The following is a 27267-nucleotide window of genomic DNA, read 5'->3' on the forward strand; positions in this document are numbered from 1 at the left end:
CGTGCTTCCTCGTGGTCAGTCGGGACGCGACCAGGGCGCAGGGAAGGGAAAACCACAGCTTTCTCAGTAGAGACTCTTCAGGCTCCTAAACCGGAGCTGCTGAGCGGCACCCCTAAATCTTGTGGCTTCTCATCGACCCTTCCAGGCCAGCAGTCTGAGGACCACCCCCAGCCGCCATCACCATCTGACACTCAGGAGGCGGGGGAGGGCTCAGACTTCTGACACACACATGGGCGCTAGGAGCCACCCGCATGGCCAGCACCCCGTGTTCTTGACACGCTCTCAGCCCCCGTCTTGGGCCCCTGCAGCCGAAGCCTTAGTGGGAGGTGACCGGCCAGTCCTGCTACACCCCGGGTCATGGCAGACCCTCTGGGCTCACCCCGTTATCCAAAGGCCTCGGCTCTGAGCAGAGCAGCAGTGCCGTTCCCGCCCGTGCTCAGCTGCATGCTCTGCAAGTTTGGAAGAGAACCTCGCTGAGATTCCTGAAAGGGGTTCCCCACCCCCAGAGTCCGAGAGTAAAACCACCAGTCACACTCTACTTCTTCACATGCCTGCTCCTGAAATACAGGGACAAGGTCCACGCTACTCCTCCGCTCGCGAGTGCTACCCGGCTCACAGGGAAAGCATTCTTGGACTGAAGGGTCTGCTTCATCAGGACCCCTCTGCCCCAAGCTGCTCTTGAAGGAAAGCCCTTCCCGTTGCCCCTCTTCTGACCACACAGAACAGGGGCAGCTGTGAGAAGAGTGGCCAGGGCCGCCAGTGACGGCATTGCCCGGGGCTGCCGGGGGAAGTCAGAGCTTCAGGGAAATCCTACCGGGACGGCTTTTTGAGCTAGAAACACACTTCTGTCCGTCCATCAGGCAGGAAACCGTTTGCCACCAGCAGGGCCCTGATGGACGGTAACATCACAGGCCTTGGACAGCCACTGCCCCCGGTCACTTTCAGAATTTGGGACGAAGGTCTGGGGCAACACTCGGGGCCAGGAGCCCCGGGGCAGGCTCCTCATGCTACACGGAGTCTCGACTTTCTTTGTAAAATAACCTCATCCGTTTTCTCCCCGAAGATGCAGTGACACTCGCCCCCCCCAGCCCCAGCCTTCTCTGCCCCTTCCCAGGCCCGCGGGGTCCCCCACCGCCAGCACTCCCTGCTACACACTGGGTCACAACTGCGTCTACCTGAAGAGCTCCCCAATTAAAAAGCAGAAATAGAAATTAAAAACAAAGGCTTCCTTTCCTCTGCCTCCTCTTACACTCCCTCCCCGCCACTCCCACCTGAAGGAGAATGCGGGCTGCCTGTCACCAGCGCGCACCCGGCGTCCAGAAAAGAGTGAGAAGTTGGGTCTCCGTGGCGCTCGGCTCCAGCCGCGTGCTCTGCGGTGTCGCCGTCGCGAGGGGCCGACGCTCCCGCTGACCAACCGGACTGCGAATAAATTAAAGTCTCTGCCAGCGCCCCTCCGAGCCGCTCCTCACGCGCTGCCTTCCCAGTCGCCCTGCGGCTCCACCGAGCCGTTGGTCACCTTCTTGACTTTCTTCATACTCTCCATCACCCCTGACGTCGTCACTCTGAGTGAGGGAAAAAAACAAAAATGAGGGAAACCTCACTCTTCTGAGTAAAAGGCTGTCCTCACTGCAGCCCAGCAGCAACCAGGGGTGCGGGGCGTTGGCTCTGAAGTCGGACAGACCCGGGTTCAAATCCTGGCCTGCTCAATGCGAGCTGAGCTGTGAGAGCGTGCCCGGTCACGTGACCCCCTCGTGTGCGGTAGGATAAACATGATCCCGACTTCCCAGAACTGTCGTGACGGGCACCGAGGCGCTCCGCCGTGCTGAGTCACCGCGTGTCAGCTGCTAGCACAGCCAACGTTAACCTCTCTCCCTGTCACAAAGTTCTATGTTTTATATACATACATAAAACCAGTCACAACTATGACACCATTATCTGTGACATAATTAACATTCTGGGAAAAAAAAGTTAATCAGCTGTAGACCATTTATACTAAACAGCCACAGTGGATCACTTCTGAGACCTGGGACAGAACCACGGGTTTGGAGGAACCTTCCGGGCCCAAAGACTCTTTGACTGTTACAGAGACCGGGAGTGAATCACGACATCCCTTGAGAAGGTGGGGTCCCGGAGAGGACAGCCTCCTGCTTCACAAAGTGGGAGTTAGACAGAGCCTGAGACTTTCCGTGTTCGCGATGCAACCGCGTGGCTACACCACAGGAACACGAGCAGACACGAGCCCCCCTGGTCGGCGGAGCCCGGGTGGTTTCCGGGCACCGCAGCGATGCTGTACGTCTCTGACGCGGGCACACGTCTGTCCAAACCCGCAACACCAAGCGTGAGCCCTACTGTAAACTGCGGGCTCGGGTTTCAACGCTGAGCCAGCACAGGTTCATCAGTTGTAAGGAACGGACCCTGAGGAGGGGATGCTGACGATGGAGAAAGCTACACACGTGTGGGTCGGGGGGACACAGAGGAAATATCTGCATCCCCTGTTCAATTCTGTTCAACGTTATGAATCTGAAAACGTTCTACAAAAGAGCCTTAAAAACAAACACCCCGGCCCAGCATCTCCAAAGTACTCTAAGAAACATGAGGCACCTATGTACCCCCATCGTGGACCAAGAGGAATTTCCTCATCAGTAAAGTAAAATTCAATCAGCCAACCCAGCACTCTCTCTCCAAGGACCCTTCCTCTGCCCCCACCAACACCCAGATCCTGTCACCTACAAACGGCAACTCAGCGGCTCTATCCGTGACATGAGTTTGCCCAGCTGGATCCATACAGCAGAGAAACGATTTTACACGGAGTGAGAAGAGACAACTTTCTCTCCCTTCTTCTCTGCTGTCATGCTGCTGCTGCAACCAAGCCTCGGGGCCATCCAGGCCTCCCCAGGGCTGGGCTTTTCTCTTGGTTATCTGTTCTTCTGGTAAAGCCAGGACCGGGAGGTGGTTTTTGTGGGAACCGAGGGATTCCTGCAGAGGATGCTGGTGAGTGTAGAGTTGGTTGTGTGGCTGCTGCACCGTGTTAAGAAAGCCAAGGAGCTCAACACGTGCGGACGCTGAGGACTCCAGCATCACGACCCAGGGACGGCTCGGACGGCAGGCTTGGGGCAGCCTTTGCTCCCTCGCTTTCCCTAAGGAAATACTCCTTGCCAGACGGTGGCCCGACTGAGAAAACCACGTTCCCTCTATCATGACAGGCCTGGGGCAAGGACAGAGAGTGATGAAGTTGGAGCCGGTGCTCTCAGGGGGCGCAGTGCCCAGCAGAATGGACCGTCTTTCAGGTGGACATGCAGAGCCACCTCAGACAAGATGGGGGTGCCAGGACGCAGGCCTGACGACGGCTCAGGGTGAGGAACCACCTCTACCAGGGTGGGGTGGGGGACGCGAGGATGCTCTGAAGCCTGTGTTGAAAGATGAGGAGCAAGAGTAAGATGCAGGCGGAGGGAGGAGGGCAGGGGAGTTTCTGAAAAGAAACCTAACAGGAAGAGGCGTTTTGTAAAATGTGGTCCCAAATAAGTTACAGCAAAAAATAAATGTATAGTTAACTTTGGGCTTCCCAGGTGGCACTAGTGGTGTAGAACCCGCCTGCCAATGCAAGAGACGTAAGAGGTGCACGTGTGATCCTGGGTCAGAAAGATCCCCGGGAGGAAGGCATGGCAACCCAGTCCAGTATTCTTATCTGGAGAACCCCATGGACAGAGGAGCCTGGCGGGCTGCAGTCCACAGGGTCGCAAAGAGTCAGACACGACTGAGCGACTTAGCACACACGCATACTCAACCCCAGATGGACGCTCATTTGTGCCTCTTCAACCAGAGGTCCTTACTCGGATTCTGCTACTTCTAGAAAACGCAAATCTGGCGGTTCCCCAGCGCTCCCCTCCACTGCCTGTAACAGGGGTTTCTTCCTCTACACAACAGGAAGCTGGTGTTTGGGGCCCAGCAGTAGGCTCTGCTTCCAATTACTATTTCCGCAGAGGAGCTGAACGCATCCCACGCTGCCTGACCTGCCTGCCAGCCCAGCAGAGCCTGCCATGGGCCGAGGCTCAGCCTCTGAACCAGAAGAGAGGCAGTCTGGCTGTGCTGGAGGCCACACACTTCAAAGAATGGACAAGGAGGAACTCAGCTGCAGGCGCGTCATCAAACACAACTGCTGACCTGGCCCATCAGAGTTCATCAGTTTACAAGCAAATATTCTCAATCACTATTCACTTCTCTAGAAAATGACTGCCCCTTCCCGGAAAACAGGACCCTGGAGTCATGTTTAGGCTGTGACTCAGAAAAGCTCTTTTTACAGCTCAGATATAGGTCAAGTCACTGTGCTAGCTGTGAAAAGCCATCAAGTTATCTGATGATGAAGGACATGTGAGGATCATTAGCGGACTTAAAGATGACTTGTATGATTACACTGTCAGACCTGCGCTTCCACCAGCAGGCCCAGTGGGGAGTGGGGCCACCCATCCTCAAGGATCCCCAAGTTCTTGCTGCTCAGCTGCTGGCAGCAGGCTCCAAGGAGGCCTCAGAGGATGGCGAGTTCCACTTCCCCTGAAAGGAGCAGGCGAGGCTGGGCAGATAACGCACCTCACACTGAATGCAAAGCCTGGGGCCTGAGGGCCCACCCCTGGGGCAACGATCTGCTTCCGCTCACTCCACGCTGCTCTCAGTGGGGTGGGGACAGGGAGGGGAAGGGGGGAAGGGGGTGCTTACACAGATTCCATTTCCAAGTCATCTTCTTCCTGAGAGAGCTGTAGGTAGGGGTTGTCTGAGGCTGGACGGAACTTATACCCCGTGAGAACAAAGAACACCAGTGTGGCCATTTCATCCAGGAGCTGCAAATTTAAAACCACCCCAAAGAAAGGGATTAGAATACTGTTCTCCAGAAAGCAGTGGGACCAAACTGTCCGCCCTGCCCCCCGATAACCCACCGCTCACTGGTCAGTCACTCAAACGCCAAGGCTGACCGTTCGGGACCATGTTCCTTATGGGACTTGCTGAAGCCTTCTGCCTTGAGGGCTTCCCTTGTGGCTCAGCTGGTAAGAATCCACCTGGCATGTGGGAGATTCAATCCCTGCAGGTTCAATCCCTAGACTGGGAAGATCCCTTGGAGAAGGGAAAGGCTACCCTCTCTAGTATTCTGCCCTAGAGAATTCCACTGACTGTACAGTTCATGGGGTTGCAAGGAGTCAGACACGACTGAGCGACTTTCACTTTTGCCCAGAGAGGACATCTGAGACTCCTTGCTTTAAGTCTTCACTGGCATCTTTGAAGAGCTCTTTATATACATACATTTCCCTACTGTGTCCAAAGCCCCGAGTGAGAGCTTCCAAAAAATAGTCTCAAAGTCATTTGGTGACTGCCCCGTAGTTAAACTAGCTCTAGTATACTGCAAAGATAACTTTATTACTGAAATAACAACAACAATGGGCAAGAAGAAGGGAGGTCTGGATTCTAAGCTATTCTAAGCCCTTTAACTGAAGGATACGGCCCCACTGCATCGAGGTTTGAATTATACTGGGCAAGGCTTTCTCTGCCTGGGTTTTTTCCTCTTCAAGGACTTTTAAAATTGAAAACTAAATCAATTCCAGATTTCTCATGTAATCCAGCAGCTCTCCTGGACAAACACATCTTAACTGTAGACCAGAAGAGACAGACGGTCTTAGTGGCCAGTGCCAAGTGAATCTGGAGCCATCTCAAGTTACCCCAGGACTTCCCACTCAGCCACAAGATCCCTGGTGCTGTCCCCTGAGCAGCGTACCTGATAGAGCCACTTCCACTGGAACGGAACAGCGAGTTTGAGGAGAAATGCGATAATCCTGGTGAAGTATATGTAACATACGATCTAATGAGGAACAGAGACACAAGAATAAAGCCAGTGCAGAAATCACAGCACTACTTTCTTCCAACAGTCTGCTAAGGGGAAAGCGGAGCTGCCTGAACAAAGTTATTTGACACTTACAGTGCTAATCAATCAGTCAGCAGAGAGAGAAACTCTCCACTACTTGAGAGGATTTCCTCTTTTTCTCTAGGTGACTAAGATATTGATGGACACTGGACAGGATACTTTGCTCTTAACTCCTGAGTAACCTCCTTCTCACCTAATTCTCATACATTTTTGGTGTTGTTGTTGAGTTGCTAAGTCATGTCCAGCAATTTGTGACCCCGTGGACTGCAGCATGCCAAGCTTCCCTTCACTATCTCTTGGAGTTTGCTCAAACTCATGTCCATTGAGTTGGTGATGCCATCCAACTGTTTCATCCTCTGTGGCCCCTTCTCCTTTTGCCCTCAATCTTTCCCAGCATCAGGGTCTTTTCCAATGAGTCAGCTCTTTGCATCAGGTGGCCAGTGTATTGGAGTTTCAGCATCCTTCCTTCCAATGAATACTCAGGGTTGATTTCCTATAGGATTGACTGGTTTGATCTCCTTGCAGACCAAGTGACTCTCTCAAGAGTCTTCTCCAGCACAATTCAAAAGCATCAATTCTTCGGCACTCAGCCTTCTTTATGGTCCAACTCTCACATCCATACATGATTACTGGAAAAACCATAGCTTTGACTACATGGACCTTAGTCAACAAAGTAATGTCTCTGCTTTTTAATAAGCTATCTTGGTGTGTCAGATTTCCTTTCAAGGAGTAAGAGTCTTTTAATTTCATGGTTGTAGTCACAGTCTGCAGTGATTTTGGAGCCCAAGAAAATAAAATTCTCATATATAACCAACTGATCTCCAGCCCCAAAGGGTAATAGTTTTTCAGTTCCAGGCTTTGAGAAATGTTTTCCAGCAATAACAGCAAAATAAAACCATATGGGGAAAACATTGGCTTTTAGTCTCTTCAGGAGATCCTGTGAATGTTCGAGGTCCACACTCAGAGGACGGACCAGCATCCTAAGTGCCCTAGTGAGGAAGGGCATGACAAGGATTCAACATGCGGACCCACTGGGAGCGGACAGCTCGCTGACCTGTGCCCAGGGCAGACAGGCTTATGGGGAAGGGACTGTGCAGTGACAGTCAGTGCCAAAACCACAGATGAAAATGACGACGAAGCTTTAGTCTGGGAGTAGGGAAGCAAAATTCTAGGAGACCCATAGCTTATACATTCCAGGAAATTATGATCCTAATATTTTATAGCAAGTCCCCCTTTTGGTGGTACGGTTATAAGGACTTTACGTGTACATTTCAGTCATGTTTTTAGATATGATCCCAATTTTGTAAGCCAATTTCTTAAAAAAGTAAGTTAAAGGAACAGCTACGCATGGCATTTGCCTAGTAAAGAATCTAGAAAAGTAATGACTCAAGTGTTAACCATAATACCTGGGGGAAGGAGTGAGAACAGGGAAGGAGCAGAAGGTTCAGGGTCATAAATGACTTTTGCTGTCTATCATCCCGCATTTAAAAAGTATCAAGCATGTGTTAGGTTTCTGAGCATTTAAACCCAGATTTAAAACTAAAACTTTGTAGTAAGTAACTCAGATACTTAATTTCCCATGTCTACAGCCACCACTTGGTTTTGTTCAATGAAATCCCCACAGCTCCCGGGAGCCAGTTCATTAGCTCTATTCCTTGAACTGACCTTATTCACAGACTGAGGAATTTTTTACTCACCAAGACGTAGTAATGTCTGAAAAGTTTCAGCTTCGCTAAGTTAATAGCAGCTGGGGAGAAGAGGACAACAATGTGAGAAGCTGCTGCTTTTCTCATTTTTAAAGCTTGTCACCAGCAAGCACACTCGCGGTCCAGAGGCCGAGGCTAATGCAGATGGGGGCGCCTCTGTGGTTCTGGACATGAAGGCTTGCAGGGTCTCCCCCCAACTCCAGGAAGGATCTGGGAGTCTTGGGGGCAGCAGACTGGAGCCCCCAGCTTCAGCAAACCAGCGTTCCTTCCCATCCTGGGTTCGGGAGCTTTAAACGGCCTTTCTGGGAGGATAGTGACACCACAGAAATCAACAGACACTACAAATTCCAACTCTTCCAACCCGCAAAGCCACCATTAAACATTTCAGCTCTGCCGCTGCGGCTATAGGGCTGCAACTCCACTAGCAATGGTCTCAGGGGACCCTCCAGCTAACTGAGGGAGTAAATCCAATTAACCCATGGGCGTGTATTGCAAATTTCACTTAGGTTTTCACTGTGTCTGGTAACAAAGCCCTTTAAATATGACCTCCCCAGCTCTGTCCTACCTCCAAGACTGCTCAAGGTCAGGGAGCCAGGAACAGCTAACTTCCTGCCACCGCCAACGGCCATGAAATATTGATGACCACAGAGGGTAGCCTGGCTCCCTCTCCGATTAGTGAGCCTTTCATTCATCATCAACCTTCCGGCAGGAGGCGAATTAATTTTGCTTAACAGCATTTAATTACTGGTTCCCTTTAGGAATGGAACTGTGGATGGTGACGGATAGACTTCCCGTGTCTCCCTCCTCTGGCTCATGATTAATGGGGGGACAGTCGAGCTTAGGTTCCCAAAGAGATCCCTGGAATCCTAAATTAACCTTCAAGGTGATCACCAACTAACAGTTATCTGTAAGAACCTGCTCTGAGAAACTGAGTGTGCCAATGGGGTTCAGAAAACCTGGGTAATTCTAACTCCCCAAACTGAGAGGCTCTGACACCGTGTCTACAGCACGATGGACTCAGACACTCATGTAGCACCTGAAGGAGGTAAATGAAGGAGGCAGGGAAGCCAAAGCTTTCTTATCGAGCAACCCCTCTGGTGGTCCTGCTGTTATTAAGTCTCTCTGGTTCTCCGTCCTTTTTCATCTACGCTGACTCTGGGCCGGGCCCCAGGATGCAGCGGTGACCGTGCAGCCTGCCCCAGGGCAGCGGCTTCCGTCCCTCAGGGAAGGAGAGGCGCTGGATCAGGGCCGCCCCCTCACCATGCCCAGCCCACAGAGACCCGGGCGGTGCAGTGTGGGGTCAGGGACTCCTCCCCGTCTGCAGGACAGGAGACGTTTCACTGAGGACAAGATGCTGAAACCAAGAAGTGACAGATGACTATGTCACCAGATTTAAAACTCTGCACGTCTGTATAAAGTAGTGTTCCTCCTGTGCGTGCTCGAACCTGCTCACACTGGTGGCGGTCGAAGAGACGGCCAGCTCGTGCTGCACTCTGCCCCACAAAACCAGGTGGCCTCTGAGACCTGGGGCCCTTCCACACAAGCAAATCACTCCTACATTTGGACGTTTAATCCTCTTCATTTTGAGTAACTGAGAAAGAATGGCACCAACAATCGGACCATTTACATGATGAAAACACTTTAGAAGTCTCTTTTGAATTTTGCTTGCTGAAATAGATCCTGGCAAATGAAACTCCTGCCTTTGCTTCAGCAAGAACCCAAAGGAGAGAAGAGGCGCGTTTCTATTCCTGGATTTCAAGGTGCCGAGCCGGGATGTGCGTGGTTGCCATGGCCACCCCCAACGAAGGGCTCCCGAGGCAGACCGGGGGACGGGGGGAGGGTCAGGACTTCCAAAGGAGGTGGTGTCCAAGCAGAGGCCTGACGGGCTCAGGAGGGAGGGAGAGTGGAGGGGTCAAGCCGAGAGGACGCTTGCGAGGAGCAGGCACCCAGGCCTGGAGGTGCCGGACAGGCTGGGGGCTCTGCCGGGAGGAGGACGAAACCTGAGACTGAGTCAGACGCAGACCACAAGTGGCCTCCTTGAGGGTGCCGAGGCCCCAGGGAGCCTCTGGAGGGTCTCGAGCAGAGCAGAGCCTGGATCACATCATCATTTTCTAACCACCTCTTTGGAGAAAGGATGGAAGAATTAAGAATAAGAGCCCGGGGAGTTCCCTGATGGTCCAGTAGTTAAGACTGCTCTTTCACTGCCAGGGTGTGGGCAACACTTTGAACTTTTGGAGGTTCCTCTAAGCAGTTGGGGGGTCCCTGTCAGTGCAGAGCGGGGAACAAGGTGACCTCGTCTTAGTGGTTTGGAGCAGGGGTGATGTTGAGGATACCGGAGAATTCTTCAGGGGAAGTCTGAAGCCCCTGCCCCCCGCCCCCTTTCATGGGAAGGAAATCAGGGGCAGGGGGAGGCAGGGGGGCGAGGACACTGCGGGTCTCGTGGGGGTGAGAGGAAGGGAGAGGACGGGAAGGCACCACACTGCCACCTCCCTGGGACGTGTGCCACCAGAGCTGCCCATCAGACACCCGGGAGTGAGGCAGGCCAGGAAGGACGTGACAAGTGAGCCTGCACACCCACGTCCAGGCCCCACGGGGAAACGTCAGCATGGGCAACGACACCAGGTCACCCCCAGACATATGCTGCTGCTGCTGCGGCTAAGTCGCTTCAGTCATGTCCGACTCTGTGTGTCCCCACAGACGGCAGCCCACCAGGCTCCGCCGTCCCTGGGATTCTCGAGGCAAGAACACTGGGGTGGGCTGCCATTTCCTTCTCCAATGCATGAAAGTGAAAAGTGAAAGTGAAGTCGCTCAGTCGTGTCCGACTCTTAGCGACCCCATGGACTGCAGCCTACCAGGGTCCTCTGTCCATGGGATTGTCAAGGCAAGAGTACTGGAGTGCGCTGCCACTGCCTTCTCCACCAGACACATGCTAGGATGGATAAGCGGACCTTGGGAACCATCAGTGGTGACGCACAGAGCTCAAGTTTGACCTGGAAACCCCCCGCCACGACGGACATCACTTCCAGTCACGAGAAAGACATCTGTGTGTGAGACTGCTGCTTGTGGGATCAGGCTGTGAGGTCCCACAAGGGTGTTCTCGCCACAGCCCAGGCTGCAAAGGCAGGAATAAAGCTCCCTTATTGTTGTGAGAAATAAGACGGGCTAACAGTGCAGGCGCTGCACATCTGAACACCCTGGGTTCAAATTCCATCTGTGTTGCTTATGGGCTGTGTGATCTCAGGTAAGTCGCCTGACTTCTCTGAGCCTCAGTTCCTTCACCTGTAAAACAAGACCACCACCACCACCACCACCTACCACTGGGGCTGCTGGGGGATGGATGAGGCAGTACGTGGAACCCAAATAGCACATGGGTTTAAGCAGTGGAGGAGCATCTGATGTTAAAGCATTAGGATTATATTAGGATTAAGTTGATCCCTGAACAACACAGATTTGACCTGCTCCGGTCCAGGTCAAATATACGTTATTTTTTCCCAATGGTAAGTTTCCAAACGGTAAATGGCACCATTCTCCAATGGTAAATACCACAGTACTACAGGACCTGTGGTGTATAAGATGTAGGAACAGCAGTGACGGAGGGCCAACTGAAGCTGTCCTCTGATTTTCAACTGCGCAGAGGGTTAGCACCCCCAGCTCCTGTTTTGTTCGAGTGTATGTAGTTTCAGTCCAGGAGCGACTGGGCTGCAGCGACCGCCGCCTCTGGCAGGAGCCCAGGCTCTCACAAGTGATCGGGACAAGCGGTGGCCCCGGGCTCTCCTGGCAGCGGGGCAGCCATATGCGCACGCTGAGTCAGCCTGCTGGGCAGGGGGAGGCACCGGCTCCGAGGGGGAGCCTTGCCAGCAGGGTGCAAGGAGCAGTGATGGAGCAGGTCGCAGCCCGGAATCCCAAGCCTCCCTTGGCTCTTCTTCCAGAGAAGCTTTCCCTGCAGCTAAGGACGCTGACAGCCTGCAGCCCGCTGGACCACGGCGGGGCTGGCCTCCCGCAGGACTGCAGGTTCCCGAGGTCTGGGCTATTTCTGACCCACCACGAGGAGCAGCAAATATGGTAAAAGAATGAGTGTGGTGGCAGGAAAAACACCCCCGGACCGGAGCCAGGAGACCTGCACTCCGGGCCCTGCACCATCAGAACGCCGTGCGCCTGTGCCCAGTCTGCACTGCCGTCTCCGGGCATCGGTCGCCTTCACAGGAGAGTTTCTTTTCGGTCGGTTACAACTCCTTCCTGGCGGTGGCTCTTAACTGGGGTGAGCGCCAGAATCCCCTGGAGGGCTTTACCGACGGACAGACGCCCAGCTTGCCCCTGACTCTTCTGGAACTGGGCCTGGCTGGAAGCTTCTGAAAAGCCTCCCAGGGATTGGGGAAGGACAGGAATGGGAGGCAGGGAAGGGGAGCGGCCCCGCTGCTTCAGGAGCTCCTACAAGGCTGACGGCTTGCGGGTTCCTCTCCCTCCCACTCACGCTCAGGAAAACGGCCGTGACTCTCGTTTCCAGCAGACGCTTTTTACCAATGGAAACAGAACAGGTGCCCACCAAGGCGGGAGGAGCCCGGGCCTCTCACCTGCTTAACAAGACAGTCCTCTGATGCAGCAGCACATGGGCAACCCGTCCAGAGGAAAGGCCACCCCCTCCCTGGACCGTCACCTCACCTTCCCTCTGTACGCCACAGGGTCACTACACAGGCTGGCAGGACGGCAGACCGTGCCCTTCCTCCCCAGAGGTCATCCCTGATGGTCCAGAACTGGGACCACGAGAAAAACAACAGGGCTGGTCCTCACAGGGCTTCTCTGGTGGCTCAGACAGTAAAGAATCTGCCTGCCAATGCAGAAAACGCAGCTTCTATCCCTGGGCTGGGAAGATACCCTGGAGGAGGAAACGGCAACCTACTCCAGTATTCATGCTTGGAAAATCCCATAGACAGAGGGGCCCTGCAGGCTACAGTCCACGGGGTCGCAAAGAGACACGACTGAGCGACTAAACAACAAGCTGGTCGTCACATCTACTGAGCAGTAACCAGGCACCAGGCCATACACACTCCAAGCTTCACCTCGTGTGATCCTCACAAGATCAGGGCAGGGCCACCGCCTCCAATGCCTCATACGTGAAGGATTCAGGCCTGTAGGGTTTAGTACATTACCAAGGTCACACAGCTTGCAAGCGAGGAGGGCACTGCTCAAACCCAAGACCCTCTCTCCAAGGACCAACAAGCTTTTCATCCCAACACTTTGTGCTGAAAGAAAGGCAATTCACAGCCTCGTAATTCACCAGGAGCCCAGGGACGTGATGGTGGCTTGGAATGCTCATCAATGCCCAGGAGCTGCCAGCAATCCATCCTGAGGGATTAATACCAGAGGATCTATGGGAAACGCAGAGGCGAAGGCCCACAAGTCACCTACAGGTGGAAAATTTTCCAAACAATCCTTTCCCAGAAAGCCTTGAGGTTTAAAAACATCCCTCCTACCCATCAGCTTTTCCCTGCTTCCTCCCTACTGCTTTGGAGCAATTTTGAGTCAAACACAAAAATTACAGAAATGAGTGTGGTGGCAAAGCTGGACCAGCGGGAAACTCGGGCTGACTCACTCTCAACAGTACGGGCTCCAGTTTGCCTCCGCTCCGGACGCGGGCCCACTCTGGGCGGGGGACAGAGACTCAGAGAGCCAGGCCACTCCTGACTTGGGGCCACCCTGCTCCGAAAGTGTCCTTACTGGGGACCGATTAGCTCACGGGGTGCCCTCTGACCTCATTAAGGAGAGACCCCACTAACCTCACAGAGAAGGTATCAGGAACAAGGGCGGGAAAGGGTCTGCTAAGAAAATGAAGACTACTAATAGGATGAAATTTTTGACCATCATGATGTTGAGACTCATGTGAAAAAGTGGTGCAAAATATGTTTCCAAAATCCACTTAAAACATCCACTCCAGCGACCCAGGAGTGGTCAAAAGTAACTGAAGTGACTAGGTAAGAGCTGTGTGCACATCTTATAAGCAAACGTTTACCTTGAATGACTAGTAAAAAGAAACAAGAATGGCCTGAGAGAGTGGCTGACGAGGAACGTAACTCTGCGAAGGGCTTCTCTAGAAACTAAAGAACCCCCTGCTAGGGGGCTGAGGGGTCCTCAGGGCCGAGCAATCTCCACCTCTGCTGCTGTCAGCACTCACCCCATCACGCTGTCTCCAGCAACCACTGTGATGAGCTGTGCTGACCAGCATGTCTGGGCCCCACCCTCCCCAGCCCGAGGCTGTGCCCACGGCATGTATTCAGTCCACTGCGGCAAGAAAGGTGGATAGACATCCCGCTGCTAGAAGACACAGCCTGGTCAGTAGCGGACAACGTCTTCTCCAGAAGAGAACCTGACCTCCCTGAGTGCTGCAGCGATCGACAAGAGCTGCTTTCAGCTGTGTCTGCCTCAAGACCCTGAGTCAAATGCATGCTGGTATCCCCCAGACAAAGAACCCAGATCGCTGAGCAGGCCTGCTGGGGGGCCGAGGGAGGGACTCCTCAGGCAATTAGGTCCCCAATGTTTCAAAGGCCTCCTAAAAAACAGGGGCTTCCCAGGTGGCACAGTGGTAAAGAATTCATCTGTCAATGCGGCAGACCCAAGAGACATGGGTTCGATCCCCTCCAGGGAAGATCCCCTGGAGGAGGGCATAGCAACCCCTCTAGTATTCTTGCCTGGAGCATCCCATGAACAGAGGAACCTGGTGGGCTACTGCCCATGGGTCACGAAGAGCTGGACGCCACTTAGCAATGGAGCACACGTGGGACAAAAAACTGGCAATGTGTCGCGAGGAGGCGGTTCTCAGCCTAGGAATGTGAGAGGCCCCTTTGCTTTCGGCTGTAGGTTACACGAACTCAGGGTGGTATCCCTGGTTAAGTGACTACTTCAAAGTGTTGACCAGAAGCTGTGACCAGGATGATGACAGAGAAGGAATTTTGGGTGATCTGAGATAGGAGAGGTTGTGAGGTTTAAAGAAATGAAAAATCATTGCATTAAGCCAATCTCAAAAAATAGATATTTTTTTTGCTCTCATTCTGTCTTCCTGACAGTCTACTTAGCTATGGTTTTCATCCTTCCCAGGGTCACAGACTTGTTTGAAAATTTGTTGAAGGCCACATACCCTTGCCCACACCTGTGGTGCCGGGTGCCACATGCCGGGGTAGGGCATCACGGACGCCACGGGACAAATAGCAGAGTCAGAGGGTCGCCACGTGCTTCAGTGAGACGGCCCTGAGCACAGAAGGGAACCCTCCACAGGCTTGACCCATGCCCCTCACCTCACGCCACAGGAGATACGGGCGTTCTCTGAATGCTTCTGTCACACCACCCAGAGAGACAGCCACTGTGTTCCTTAAAGAAAATCACTGATTCCCACTGGAGTAACAGGTTAGGTAAAATATCAGGGCAGAGGATGACCTAAAAGTTACTGTTCCAATCAAAAAACAACAAACACAGTTCTGGACACAGAGTTGGAGTTCAGTAAATACTTAAAAGCAGTGTGAGCTTTAGTTTTCGAAGTGCTCAGTACAGAGTGAAGTCAGTCAACACCACTACACTGAAGGTGCAGTTTCTAAGACGGTATCTCTCGAATGTCTACAGCAGCCAGAGGCCGGCAAAGCTCTTTTTGCACAGGCTGGAGAGCAAGCGTTTCAGGGCCTGTGGGCCAGGTGGTCTCTGCCACAGCCCCTCAGCTCTGCCAGCGCAGTGCAGAAGTGGCCACAGACCACAGCCATACACAGAGGCACGGCTGTGTTCCAATAAAACTATCTACAGAAACAGGCGGAAGGTTATTTCTCTTCCTTTCTCAGCAGTGGGTTTTTTTGTTAGGCCTGTTTGTATGAATAAACCCAAATAAAACATCCCCCCACTTAATTGTCCAGAATGAACAGACATCTTCGTCACAAGAATATGGCCAACTAAGTCTGAAACGGGCTTGGCAGGCACAGGAGAAGAGAACCAGGTAGACTTCCACCCCCGTTCACGGTCCTCGTGCCCACCAGAGACTCAGCAAATCTCATCCCTAACACACGGTTCTCAAACTTTCGGTCTTGGGACCCCTTCCCACTTTCAAGAGCTTCTGTTAATGTGGGTCAAGTCTACCAGTACCTACCATATTAGAAATTGAAGCAAATTTTTTAAATATTTAATAATTCATTTATAGGTCAACAAAAATAAATACATTACGTGTTAATATAAACAATGTTTTCCTCATAAAATTAAAAAACTCAAACTTCAGGAGAAGAATCAAACTGTTTCCCATTTTTGTAAATCCCTTTAATGTCTGGCCTAATAGAACAGAACTGGATTCTCGTATTTGCTTCTGCCTTCAATCTGGTGTGAGGGACTGTTCTGATTGAAGTTTATAAAAAAAAAATAGGGCCTGATCAGAGGCAGGCCTTCTCAGAGAACTGCAAACAGTCGTCTTTGATTTTGCATTAAAGCTTGACAAGTGGTAGCTTCTTAAAGATAACTAAGATGAGGAATCTGAAACTGTAGCGATGAACTTTCACACTGTCACAGAGTAAAATCTGCTGGTCCATCTCAAGCTTTGAACAGATCTTTTATTCCTGCACGTGTAACATGTATTGATCAGGTGGAAAATATTGTCTGTGTGTGTAACATGCATTCATCAGGTGGAAAAATATTCTCTGAGTTAAAAGAGACCTCTGAAATACTGAAACTTTTCATAAAATATTTAAAATATCATAAATATCGTAAAATATTTACATTTGTTAATATCACCTCTGTTTATACCAGATGTCTGTTAAGAATTGGGAAGCTGTCAAGTTTACAGGGGTAGATTCTACATTTTCCTAAATTAAAACCTGTGTTTTCAAGTGAAAATGAGATCACTGACAACAAATACTTCTTCTTTTCTGAAGGGACATACACACTTCATTCATTTTCAAGAAAATGTCTGTCAAAAGCCCAGGCCTGAGTAACTGCAGTTTGATCATCATCATTCCTTCAAGTAAAAACAGTGTCCTGGGCCTTCCCTGCTGGCCCAGTGGTTAAGAATCCGTCCGCCAACGCAGGCGACATTGGTTCGATCCCTGGGTCACGGAAGATGCTACACGCTTTGAGGCAACTAAGCCTGTGAGCCACAACTACTAACGCGCACGCCCTGGAGCCCATGCTCCACAAGAGAAGACTGCCAGGAGAAGACCTCACATCGCAACTGGACAGAAGCCCACGCAAAAGGAGCAAAGACCCAGCACAGCCCCAAAAAACGTCCTGCGGAAAAGCAGCTAGCGGAGCTCACAGCTCACACAACTGCCACACGTGCTCTTCCTCAAGATGACCACCACAGTCCAGAGGGAAGCGGAAATGCTTCCTGGGCACGGCCCACTCCACACAGAGTGGTGAAAGATGTATGTCCAAGGGCTGCAGTGCAACGACGCTAAAAGTTTCTCCTAATTCATCAAGGGCACTCTTCCGTGAAACGAGCCTTCTCCACCCCTGCGAGTAGCTGAAAATGAAGAGAAGGCAGCGGCCACCAGCAGTTTGGGGCCACCGCGGTGAAGTGTGCTGAGGCGCCAGCAGGTCTACGCACCACTGCTTCTGCGACACCAGTGCAAAGATCAACAGCAAAGAAGGCTGATCACGTCACATTACGAAGAAAGTTCTGATCCCGAGGACCCTCTGGAGGGCGGTCGCCCTGACGAACCGTTGTGACCTCTGGAGGTCACAGCTACTTTCAGAACATGGCAGCTGCTGGAATGAAGCCACTTGTCCACTCCCCCAGCAACCAGCCAACCACCATTTGTTTCAGGGCTTTTGAAGCTCACATTAAAGCTAAGATTCCCCAGAATGATTCCTCTGAAATTTTCCTCAGAAACTCAAGAGGGCGAGGGGGAGGGAGATGCTCAGAAGCAGAGACTGTTAATTAGACGCAGGGCGTGTATCCCCAAGGCATCCTCTGAGCTAATGACACTGGAGAAAGACAAAGGAACAGGAAGGCAGGCTCAAGGGCAGAAACGGTGAGCTCTGGCAGGCTCGAAACGCAGCGGCAGCAGTCAGCTGTGCCTGTGAAGACTCCATGAGGCCGCCTCTCAGAACGCAGCGCAGCAGGGACTCTAAATGACAAAGGACCCGAGAGGAGCCACCGCGTGTGAGAGGAGACAGACGCATGACTTTGGGACAGGGGGCAGTCTCGCCCTTCGTGTTTCCCTTTAAACTCTCTCAGCTTCAGTCAGAAGGAATCCAGAGACAGAGGTCAACAACAACGCAAACCCACACTCCCTGAAAGCACCACGAACCCCAAGAGCACGGAGAACGACGACAAATGCGTGTCCCCTGCTCACGATCAGTCAGCGTGGACGGCACTTGAAGCTGCCATTCTTAAGCCCAAGTCGCTGTCAAGGTCATGTGATTAGTCAGTGGAATAATGAGCCTAAGAATAAGAACCAAAGTGTCAGGCTCCATCCAGCAAAAAGCTTCAAATTCCAGTAGGAGGTTTCATCATCCTCGGCCTTCACTCTGTCAGCTGTCTCAAGGGTGGGCAAGATCTCAGGAAGGGCAAGCTGAGGGGCAGAGGGTCAACAGCACATTCCAGACCCAGTGGTCGCGGGCAGGGTGCTCATCCGAGCCTCCCCGTGCCGCCTCACCACTGTCCTGGGCGGCAGAGCAGGGCTCGGCCACTCAGCAGTCACGCCTGAGCAGGGCCTGCCAGCACAGCCAGCTGTCCCTGAGTTCTCTGCAGGGGAGACGTCAATGGCGGGGACACGGCTGCCCTGACTCTGCCAGTGTCACGGTTTTCAAAGTACAGAGTGAAGTATGCATCTGGAGATGAGCTCAAGAGCATCCCCCAGCCTAAGTCAGTTCAATGAAAGAACTTGGATCAAGAAGACACCCCTATTCTCATCTACTCTGTCCCCCTTTCAAAGGGTTTGCCATATCTGCTAATGGGAAATGGGTGTCTTCTTAATGGTCTGTCCCCTGAAAATGGTGGACGCAAGCCCTGGCGCGTCCCCCTGAGGACGGCGGACACGAGCCCTGGTGTGTCCCCGAGGACGGCAGACACGGGCCCTGGTGTGTCCCTGAGGACGGCGGACACGGGCCCTGGCGTGTCCCCCCTGAGGACGGCGGACGCGGGCCCTGGTGTGTGCTCACGACTTCCGGCTCTCAGACTGGCTCTCCACTCAAGAGGCCTCGTGCTGTCACCTGGTGGAAGAAACAGGAAACTGCCTCGTGTGCCCTCGACGATGACAAAAGCATTCCTACTCCACAATGCTTCTCTTCACTACGGATGTGGAGGGACAGGGGTGACCCCACCTGGCTGCACCATCTACCCCAGGGAGAACACTTCACCAGGATGCTCAGCCAACGGTCAACTTCTCATGGAATAAATGGTCACCGAGACAATTAATTGCCACAGTCACCCTTCAAATCCTCTAAGAGCAAGGTGGAGAAGGCGGAGAGGCGTCAGAGGGTCAGGACGGCGGAGAGAACGGGAGAAGGCAGCGCTGAGGAAGGACCAGGAACTCACCAAGGGGAAGAAGAGGACAGATAAAACTGATCAGCTGGAGGACGCTACCCTTGGGATTTTAGACATTTTCAGTCGATCAGTCAGAAAAATGAACCCAGAACTACAAGAGTAAAAAAATTAAAAAAAAAAAAAAAAGTTGACATGTCACATCTCAACACATTAAAGTAAGAGAAAGACCTATTAAGTTACACAAATAATAAAACGCGACTTCCCGGTGGCACAGTGGGTAAGAATCCACCAGCCAACGCGGGGACACCGTCAATCCCTGGTCCGTGGAAGCTCCACGTGCCTTGGAGCAACGAGGCCCATGAAGCACAACTACTGAGCCCACTTGCTGTAACTGCTGAAGCCCACGTGCTAGAGCCCGTGATCCAGAACAAGAGAAGCCCACACCCCGTGACTAGAGAAAGACCGCAAGCAGCAACAAAGATCAAACCCGGCCAAAAAATAAATAAAATAAGTAAATAAATACAGCAGTGTATACATGTTACCCCCCCCCCAAAAAAAAGAAATAATAAAACTAACTTTACATATAACATGCATAGAAGAAGGATGTTTAAAAAAGAAAGTCACGATTATGCTCAAACAGCAAGCATTCCCAGAAGGTGGGTTTTATTTTCCACTTTGGATTCTCCTGTTTGTGACAAGATGCTTTATTAATCTCTCATCTGTGGTTTGTTTTCTATAGCTTTCCTTTATCCACTGCGAGAAGGCAGGAGGGTTCTCTGAGATCCACAACTCAGAGGAAGGCTAGGCAACCAGCTAAAAGCAAAAGATTTCTGCAGAGCACATTCCAGCTTCAGCTCACGGAAAAGAATCTATCCCAGAGGGCATTCCAGAGGGAGAAGGGAACCCAGGGCCTTTGAAGGAAGAGAGTAAAACACACAAGGGAGCTATTTCCTGGGACTAGAAAGAAAGTGAGCTGACACATTCTGTGAGGGGTGGGCCTGTGGCCCCCAGGGAGCCAGGGGACCTTGGGAGCCTGGAATCTGAGCACTGACCAGGGCTCCCAGCCTGGCATGACCCTCACATACCAGGCTACTCACAGCAAGACCTGGATAGCAGGAATCTCTCAACAGGAACTACTGTGGGCCCCAGACTGTGCCTGTGCTCTCAGTAAGAACCCCAGATTGTGCCTGACACTGGTGGGAAGGCTTGAAGTCAAGTTAATTCAAATTAGAGAAAATAATGTGATATTCATTGCACAGCAAGTGTGGAGGAAGATTCCTACCTACTATTTACCAAATTTTCCAAAATGAATCCATATTACTTTTACAATCAGAAAACAGACTGACAACAATATTTTATCTAACAACAAGTGAATAATCTGCCTTAAAGAACATTAGTACAGCACTGGGTGTGTGACTTCATGGATCCAGAGGCAGGTGGGACCTTTGCCAGTCTGGCTCCTTGACCCCTGTGGCCTGAAATCCCCACTTGGCCCACGGCACCCTGCAGTCCTGGACATGATTCAAATAAGCCCAGAGACTCACAGAACACTTGTGGTTTCTTTTCTGACTTAGGAGGCCGGGTCGGAAAGCCAAGAAGATGCAGGAGAGTTCTAACTGCATGACAACTTAAAAATCAGAGCGCTTTAGAGGTTCTTTCTGGCATCAGTCTCTTTTTAAATTAATACCGACACATCTATTTTGAAAGTGTGTTAAGTCAGCAGGAAGGGACGCTTTACACATAGCCATCCCGGATCCGTAAGACCTTCTGTTCGCACGGGGAGGTGTTATCTGGTCCTTCCAAGACAACGTTTGCTCCTCCTGACTCAGTTTTGGGAAGGTGAGGATCACACGCACGAATGGCAATGCAGTGAATCATCTGGTAAGCAGAGTCACCCCCAAGCCTTACACAGCGGGGCTCGGCAACGCTCCCCACCTGCCTCGCCACCCAACAACTGGGCTGCTCTTACAAAGCCCCTGCCCACCCACCCCTCTCCCACAGAAGCCAGCATCTTGAGCCCCCACCTTCCCTCTCCCCCTCCACAGTGCTCCAGCACAAGGCTTTAGGGAAGGCTGGCCAAAAGAACAAAAGGAACACAAAGGAACTTGCCTTTTCCATCTGTGGCTGACGCTTCTTGTAAATGCCTGATTGACCTAAAAATAAACATTTGCAGAACAAAAGGTTAGCTAACAAATTTGCATTCCTCTCCACTTTCAGTGCTAGTAACTTGAGGCCTTGAATTTCTCTACATAAACTGAAAGGCTGGAACAGATGACTTTATAGAGCACTCCCTAGACATGGTGATGGTTGATAATCAAGCCTCAGGCATGTGTGGTTCTCAAGCCTGAGAGTTAAAGACGCCCTCTGCTGCCTGCAAGAAGTCTGGCAAGGGCCTGGTGTGAGGGGAGAGATCAAAACAGTGAGCCTGCATCTTCTGTTAGGTTGGTGTAAAAGTAACTATGGTTTTGCATTGTTGAACTTCGCTGTTTGATATTGGAATACATTCTTAAATAAATGTGGTTATGTTATACATCATTTTAATGCACACATTCCTTGCTTTCTTACTTGCTGTTTATTTTATATTTATTTTAGACTAGGGAAATGACTACCATTCCTTCAAGCATCTTGACAACTTCTTGGAGAGAAAACGCTTCCACAACCAGCAGGAGGCAGAAAATACTTTCCAAGAGCTCGTTGAATCCCAAAGTGTGGATTTTTAAGCTACAAGAATAAACAAACTTACTTCTCGCTGGCAAAAATGTGTTGATGGTAACGGTTCCTATTTTGATTAATAAAGCTGTGCTTGAGCACAGTTATAGTGATTTAAGGGCTTCCTTGGCGACTCAGACAGTAAAGAATCCATCTGCAATGCAGGAGATCTGGGTTCAATCCCTGGGTTGGGAAGATCCCCTGGAGGGCATGGCAACCCACTCCAGTATTCTTGCCTAGAGAATCCCCATGGACAGAGGCGTATGGCGGGCTACAGCCCACGGGGCTGCAAACAGTCAGACACGACTGAACAACTGAGCACACGTCGTGATTTAAAATTCACGGCCCCGAACTGCCGTTACTTTTCACCAGCCTAACACCTAGTCTCAGTTCCACAGCTGTGCCCCCACCCCAAATGCACTAAGACAATGCAGGGTCAGTGAGCTCACCTGCCACCTGGAGAGAATGGACCCTATAAGGTCACAGGCCGACCGCTAAAGCCTAGACCTAGGGGCTGTGAGCACAAGGATTTGTGCAAACTTGTTATTTCATTGCCTGGGGTTTTAACTTTGCCAAAACATGCTGGCCTGCAAGGAGTCTTCTCCAGCTAGGAAGTGCTGGCAACTAATTACCATTAGTACAGTTCACACAGGGGAACAGGAACGTGCCTAAGGAAGCTGTGGACCAGCGTTCCAGGCAGAGTTGAAAGGCACGGAAGGAGGGACTGTCTCAGAGGAAGGGCACAGCTCGAGCAGACCCGGTGTCTCATGGACCTGGGCTGCAGACCGAGCCCAGCCAACCACTCTCGTCTGGACTATGAGTAAGTCATTTCTCCCAAAAGCTCTGTAGTCTGCCCACCTGGGAGAAGTGAGTGGCACAACACGTGGAATAAGGAGCACAAAGATGACACCAAACCAGTGCTGGCTGACTCTGAATGTCCAAAAGAAACTCTGACACCGTGCCTTCAATCACCTCTCTAGTACTTGAGTCTTTCTCATTTTACAGCGACTTTCAGAACACCTACCGTGAAGAATCCTGCCATTTGGCATCTGCTCCTTAGAGTTGCCATCAACGAATGGCAGGAAGGGACCCCTTGTAGCTCCGCAGTGCATTTCGGCCTTCCTCAATTTCCCAGGTCCCTTCTTTTTTGGCCACACTCTGTGGCTTGCAGGATCCTAGTTCCCGGACCAGGGATTCCAACCGGAGCCCCCTGCAGTGGAAGCTCAGAGTCCTAACCACTGGACCACCGGGGAACCTCCCCACAGGTCGCTTCTATGTTACTGTCCTGAGGGTGACAGACATCAGAGTGGGGGCTGAGGCTCTGTTCCCTAGTAGTAAGACGCTCTTTCCAACTGGAGACGCTGGTCGTCCTGTTTCAAATGTCTGGGTCGCTATTCCTGAACAGGATACGGGGCGTTTGTGGAGACTGAGAAGACTCATTTGCGCTCTCTCCTCTGCAGGCAGCTGTCTGCTGAACTGATATGTGAACATGTGTGATGTACGAGTTAGGCTAAGAGTGAATCTAACATGCTCGGGACTTCCCCACTGGTCCAGCAGTTAAGACTCTGTGCTCCAAATGCAGAGGCCCAGTCTCGATCCTTGGTCAGGAAACTAGATCCCACGTGCCGCAACTAAGAGCCCACATGCCGCAGCTAACATCCAGAGCACCCCAATAAATTGTAAAAAAGTGAATCTGACTAACTGAAATGAGGATTACCCTCCACTGACACCACGTTCTAAATAAACAGAATAACGAACGACCCCATCAACCCCAGGAGCCTAAAAATACTAATTCACTGTGAGGGGCACTGCAGTATGGGAACACCTCACTTCTAAGAGAAGACCGCTAAATCTATTTTTTAAAACTTTATTCCAAAAGAACTGATTGCTTTCAAGTGGCCACAGAACTAGATCATAATGAGGGCAAGTGTCTGATTTCTGTGAACCTTTCTTTCGCTACTTTCTTTCTTACTTCCTACCGAAGCAAGAATTTCCTTCACTTGGATGAGCTCTAAAGAGGATGTTCTTCCTCATCAATCACTGACTTGGCACTAACTAACATGTCTTTACACACAGTCAAAGCACAGTATATGCATCTAAAGTCTGCCAATTCCAGGAACGAAGCAAACCCATCTGATGACATCTACGTTTATGAGCTAAGAACTACCGCTAGTTTTATGTTGATGTACTTCCTCATTTTCTATCTAACTTGGCAAGAAGAGGCTATCTGCAGGCTTTCTTCAACTTCAACTCCCTTTCCTTTAAATCCACACGGCTGTTTTATGTTGCTACTGAGTTCTCGTCTCCAAACCCTTCTCCAGCATCTGAAGCGCTAAAAGTCAGTGCCAGGTGAGTGCTACCGCAGTCCCCTGGGGAACCTAACAGAGACACAAACTCCAAGGTCCGGCCTGGAGACTAACTCAGGTCAGTCTGACCCAGGAAGCTGTTGTGTGCCCCGGGTGACTCTGACCAGGTGGGGTTCAGCGGGTCCAGCTGCCAGGCTGGATGGACATGCCCGCGGCGCAGGCGTGGCCTCCCTCCCTGGGGGAACTCACCACACCACTGGGAAGAGGATGGCGCCGCAGCACAGCAGGTCAACGAGAAACAGGGAGTCCTTCCACAGCCCGTACTCTGTCGCCCCCTCCTCGGTGGACTCTATGATGATGTAGGCCACATTGGCCAGGACCTGCGGGACACGAGGAGCACGGACAGATCTGTGCGACAGAGCCCCGGGGGGGCGGCGGACACCCGGGCCTACAGGCTGGGCTGTGTGTGCTCCATCCTGTCGTTAAGCAATTAGCATGTTATGAAAAGTCCCTCAGCTGGTCAGACGGAAGGCAACAGTTTAAAGCCTGTGACACCTCTGAGCACAAGAGAAACACAATTGATGAACTACTCTTTTGAAGATTATCACTAGGTGAGAAAGCAGGGGTCCCACCTCTACTCTAGGCAAAGTCCGTGGTCCCAAACACTGTGCTTCACTGCTCTACAGGGAATTCTCCATATTTCCACAAAACTGGGAAACCTGTCGTGCTGTGACTTAGGAAGGGTAGTTTCTCTTTCCGTCTAGGACACATCCGTTAAATCATCACTGAGGCCACACTTAATACACATGCAAAACTTAGCCTGAAATTTCAGTCTCCCACTGACACCCAGCCTCTGGACTCCTCCAACAACCCAGTCCATGGTAAAGGTCTGCATCTGTGGCTCTGTCTATGAAGAAACGGGAAACAGACAGCTTCATTCCATTCTGCCCTCAGTTCACACTCTGAACACAAGCACAAGATGTTCCCAGAGGCGCTGGTGTGGAACCGAGTGCCAAGAGTGTTCCTGAAACGCCGTTTCTACACGCTCACTCCCTACTCAGGAATGCGCGGTGGCTCCCATGACCAGAAGGAAACAGTTTCAACTTGTCAAGGCTGATGTTCAAGGACTTCCCAGACTAGCCCTTACATTTAAACACTCTTAACTTCCTTATATTTAATTGTCTAAACGTCCTTGCTTCCCCAGAGTGACCTGCCATGTAACCTTGTGTTTTTGTTCCTTCTGGGGAACAGAAGAGGGAAAGCCGGGAAGAGCCTCCATTACGTCACTCCGGGCTGCGTGAAGCAGAGTGGGGCTGAAGGGGAGGGTAGCCGCCCCTGGAGGGAGGGGGACACGGGGCAGGAGGACCCCGGCCACCGCCTCCCAGCTCTTGAGACCTTGGCAGGATGGAGAACCCTACCCGCCAGAGAAGTGGCCTGGTGGCTCTTTAGCCATCCAGGGCCTCAGCCTCTCCCGCTCACCCGACGGTAACCTCACGTTTGCCTCTATCACGTGTCTGTCCTTAAAATCTAGGCCATGCCCATCTCCACCAGACAGCTCTTCCAGATCATCCGAATTGATTACTCTCTCGTTGGAAACCGACAGCAACTGGTCTATACCATTTACCTGGCACTAATATATGTCTCTTATGATTGAAAGTGAAGATGGTTTTGCCTCAAACATTGCCAAACCATCAATCACCAGGTGAGTGGGCTGACCTGGGTGCCTGGGAATTGGCACCATTCCAATCCTCACCTGCCACACTTGCACTGGGCTCCAAATGATCATGGACAAGAACGACTTTATCAAACAGACGCTCTCTGGTCAAGCAGAGCTGAGAAGCTGTGTGTCCCTGCTAGGATCTGTGTATCATGCATCCTTTACATCCAGGCTCTACCTCCAATAAGACTGCTACACTTAAGACAAAGTTAGTCTCCTGAAGGGCTCACAGTCTTATAAAGCTGGCCTTAGTCCAAGGCCCCAAACACATGAAGCACTTAATAAAGGTTTGCCCCAATGTCTCATATTCTACCTTGTGGAAACTCACTGGTGTCATTCACATTTTACAATAACTTGCTGGGAATCTCCTGGTGGTCCAGTGGTTAGGACTTAGTGCTTTCACTGCCACGGTCCAGGTTCAATCTCTGGTTGGGGAACTGAGATTCTGCAAGCCGAGCAGCATGGCCAGAACAAAAAGAAATCGTTAACCAAGTCACGGTGTAGCCAAGCTTCTCTGCCAAGAGGACCGTCAGATGCAGAAAAGAGGCAGTACGTGTCCCTAACTTCTCAGCAGCTCCCTGTTCATGTGCTGTGTAAAGATGGTAGATGGTGGAGCATCTCCCAGTGCAAGAACCTGAGATCTAGGCCCATCAGAATCCAGAAAGACAAGCCCAGGCTTCAGCCCCAAAGGCAGACGAGAGGGGTTTCTGGGAGACCCAACTCCCTCTCCCCAGACAGGCCTGGAGCTAAGCCCAGCAAAGGCTCGGGAGGAGGCGGACGAGCAGGGCTGGGGACCCTTTACCTGCAGCGGGATGACCACCATGAAAACCTTCTTGTCTTTATCAGAAAGGATGTGCTTAATGAAAGCCCAGCCAGTGCCGATGAGTGCGATGGTGATGAACAGCAGCGCCCCCTTCAGGCTGCAAAAAGGAAGAACGAACAGACATCAGAGGGTATCTTTAGCTTTTCATTCTGAGTCACAGTCTACAGCTCATTCTATGATTTCACGCACTTCCTCCAAAAGACAGATGGCCAGACGGAGGGGACGCACGTCAGTGAACAGCGCTTTTTTTCTGGCACACAAATAGTTAGCTGCACAGCCCATGGTTGTGGTGGGGGGACTCCTTCTGGAGCATGCTGACAGCCCCAAGTTCTCCAGTCAGGACAGCCATCCAGGTGCCACACGGCTGCCCTGGGAGGGCGGTGCCATCTCCCTCGCCCTGAGGCAGGCCTCGAGCTAGCTCAGCAACCCCACCTTGCCCAGCCATTCCGCCACAGGACGGGTACTTCCTGAGGCACTCTCAGTACTCACAGGTGAGTGATGTAGTACACCACAGCCCACCCTTCGATCGGGAAGCCCTGGGAGGAGATGTAGTGGTAGTCGATCTGCAAGAAAACACGGACATTTCAGAAAGGCCGTCTACCAACACCTTGCACACAGCTAGACAGGAAATGCCACCAGAGGCCCTTGTGATGGG

General features: G+C 51.7%; 2 protein-coding genes across 2 annotated transcripts in view; one reads left to right on the forward strand and one right to left on the reverse strand.

Moving 5' to 3' along the window:
* C3H9orf78 (chromosome 3 C9orf78 homolog) overlaps positions 1–27267 on the forward strand; it is a 416805-nt gene that overhangs the window by 164947 nt on the left and 224591 nt on the right. The gene's annotated exons all lie outside the window — the stretch shown is intronic.
* The window catches only part of GPR107 (G protein-coupled receptor 107), a 51671-nt gene continuing 25512 nt past the window's right edge, over positions 1109–27267 (reverse strand). Inside the window, exons 11-18 of the mRNA XM_065928248.1 lie at positions 27102–27175; positions 26592–26709; positions 24322–24452; positions 21167–21210; positions 7603–7652; positions 5759–5842; positions 4711–4832; positions 1109–1562 (exon numbers count right to left, since the gene is read on the reverse strand). Coding sequence (XP_065784320.1) covers positions 1466–1562; positions 4711–4832; positions 5759–5842; positions 7603–7652; positions 21167–21210; positions 24322–24452; positions 26592–26709; positions 27102–27175 — 720 coding nt within the window. The 3' untranslated portion in view covers positions 1109–1465. The remainder of the gene's footprint in view (positions 1563–4710; positions 4833–5758; positions 5843–7602; positions 7653–21166; positions 21211–24321; positions 24453–26591; positions 26710–27101; positions 27176–27267) is intronic.

Source organism: Muntiacus reevesi, chromosome 3, assembly GCF_963930625.1.
Source record: "Muntiacus reevesi chromosome 3, mMunRee1.1, whole genome shotgun sequence".
NCBI classification, from domain to species: domain Eukaryota; kingdom Metazoa; phylum Chordata; class Mammalia; order Artiodactyla; family Cervidae; genus Muntiacus; species Muntiacus reevesi.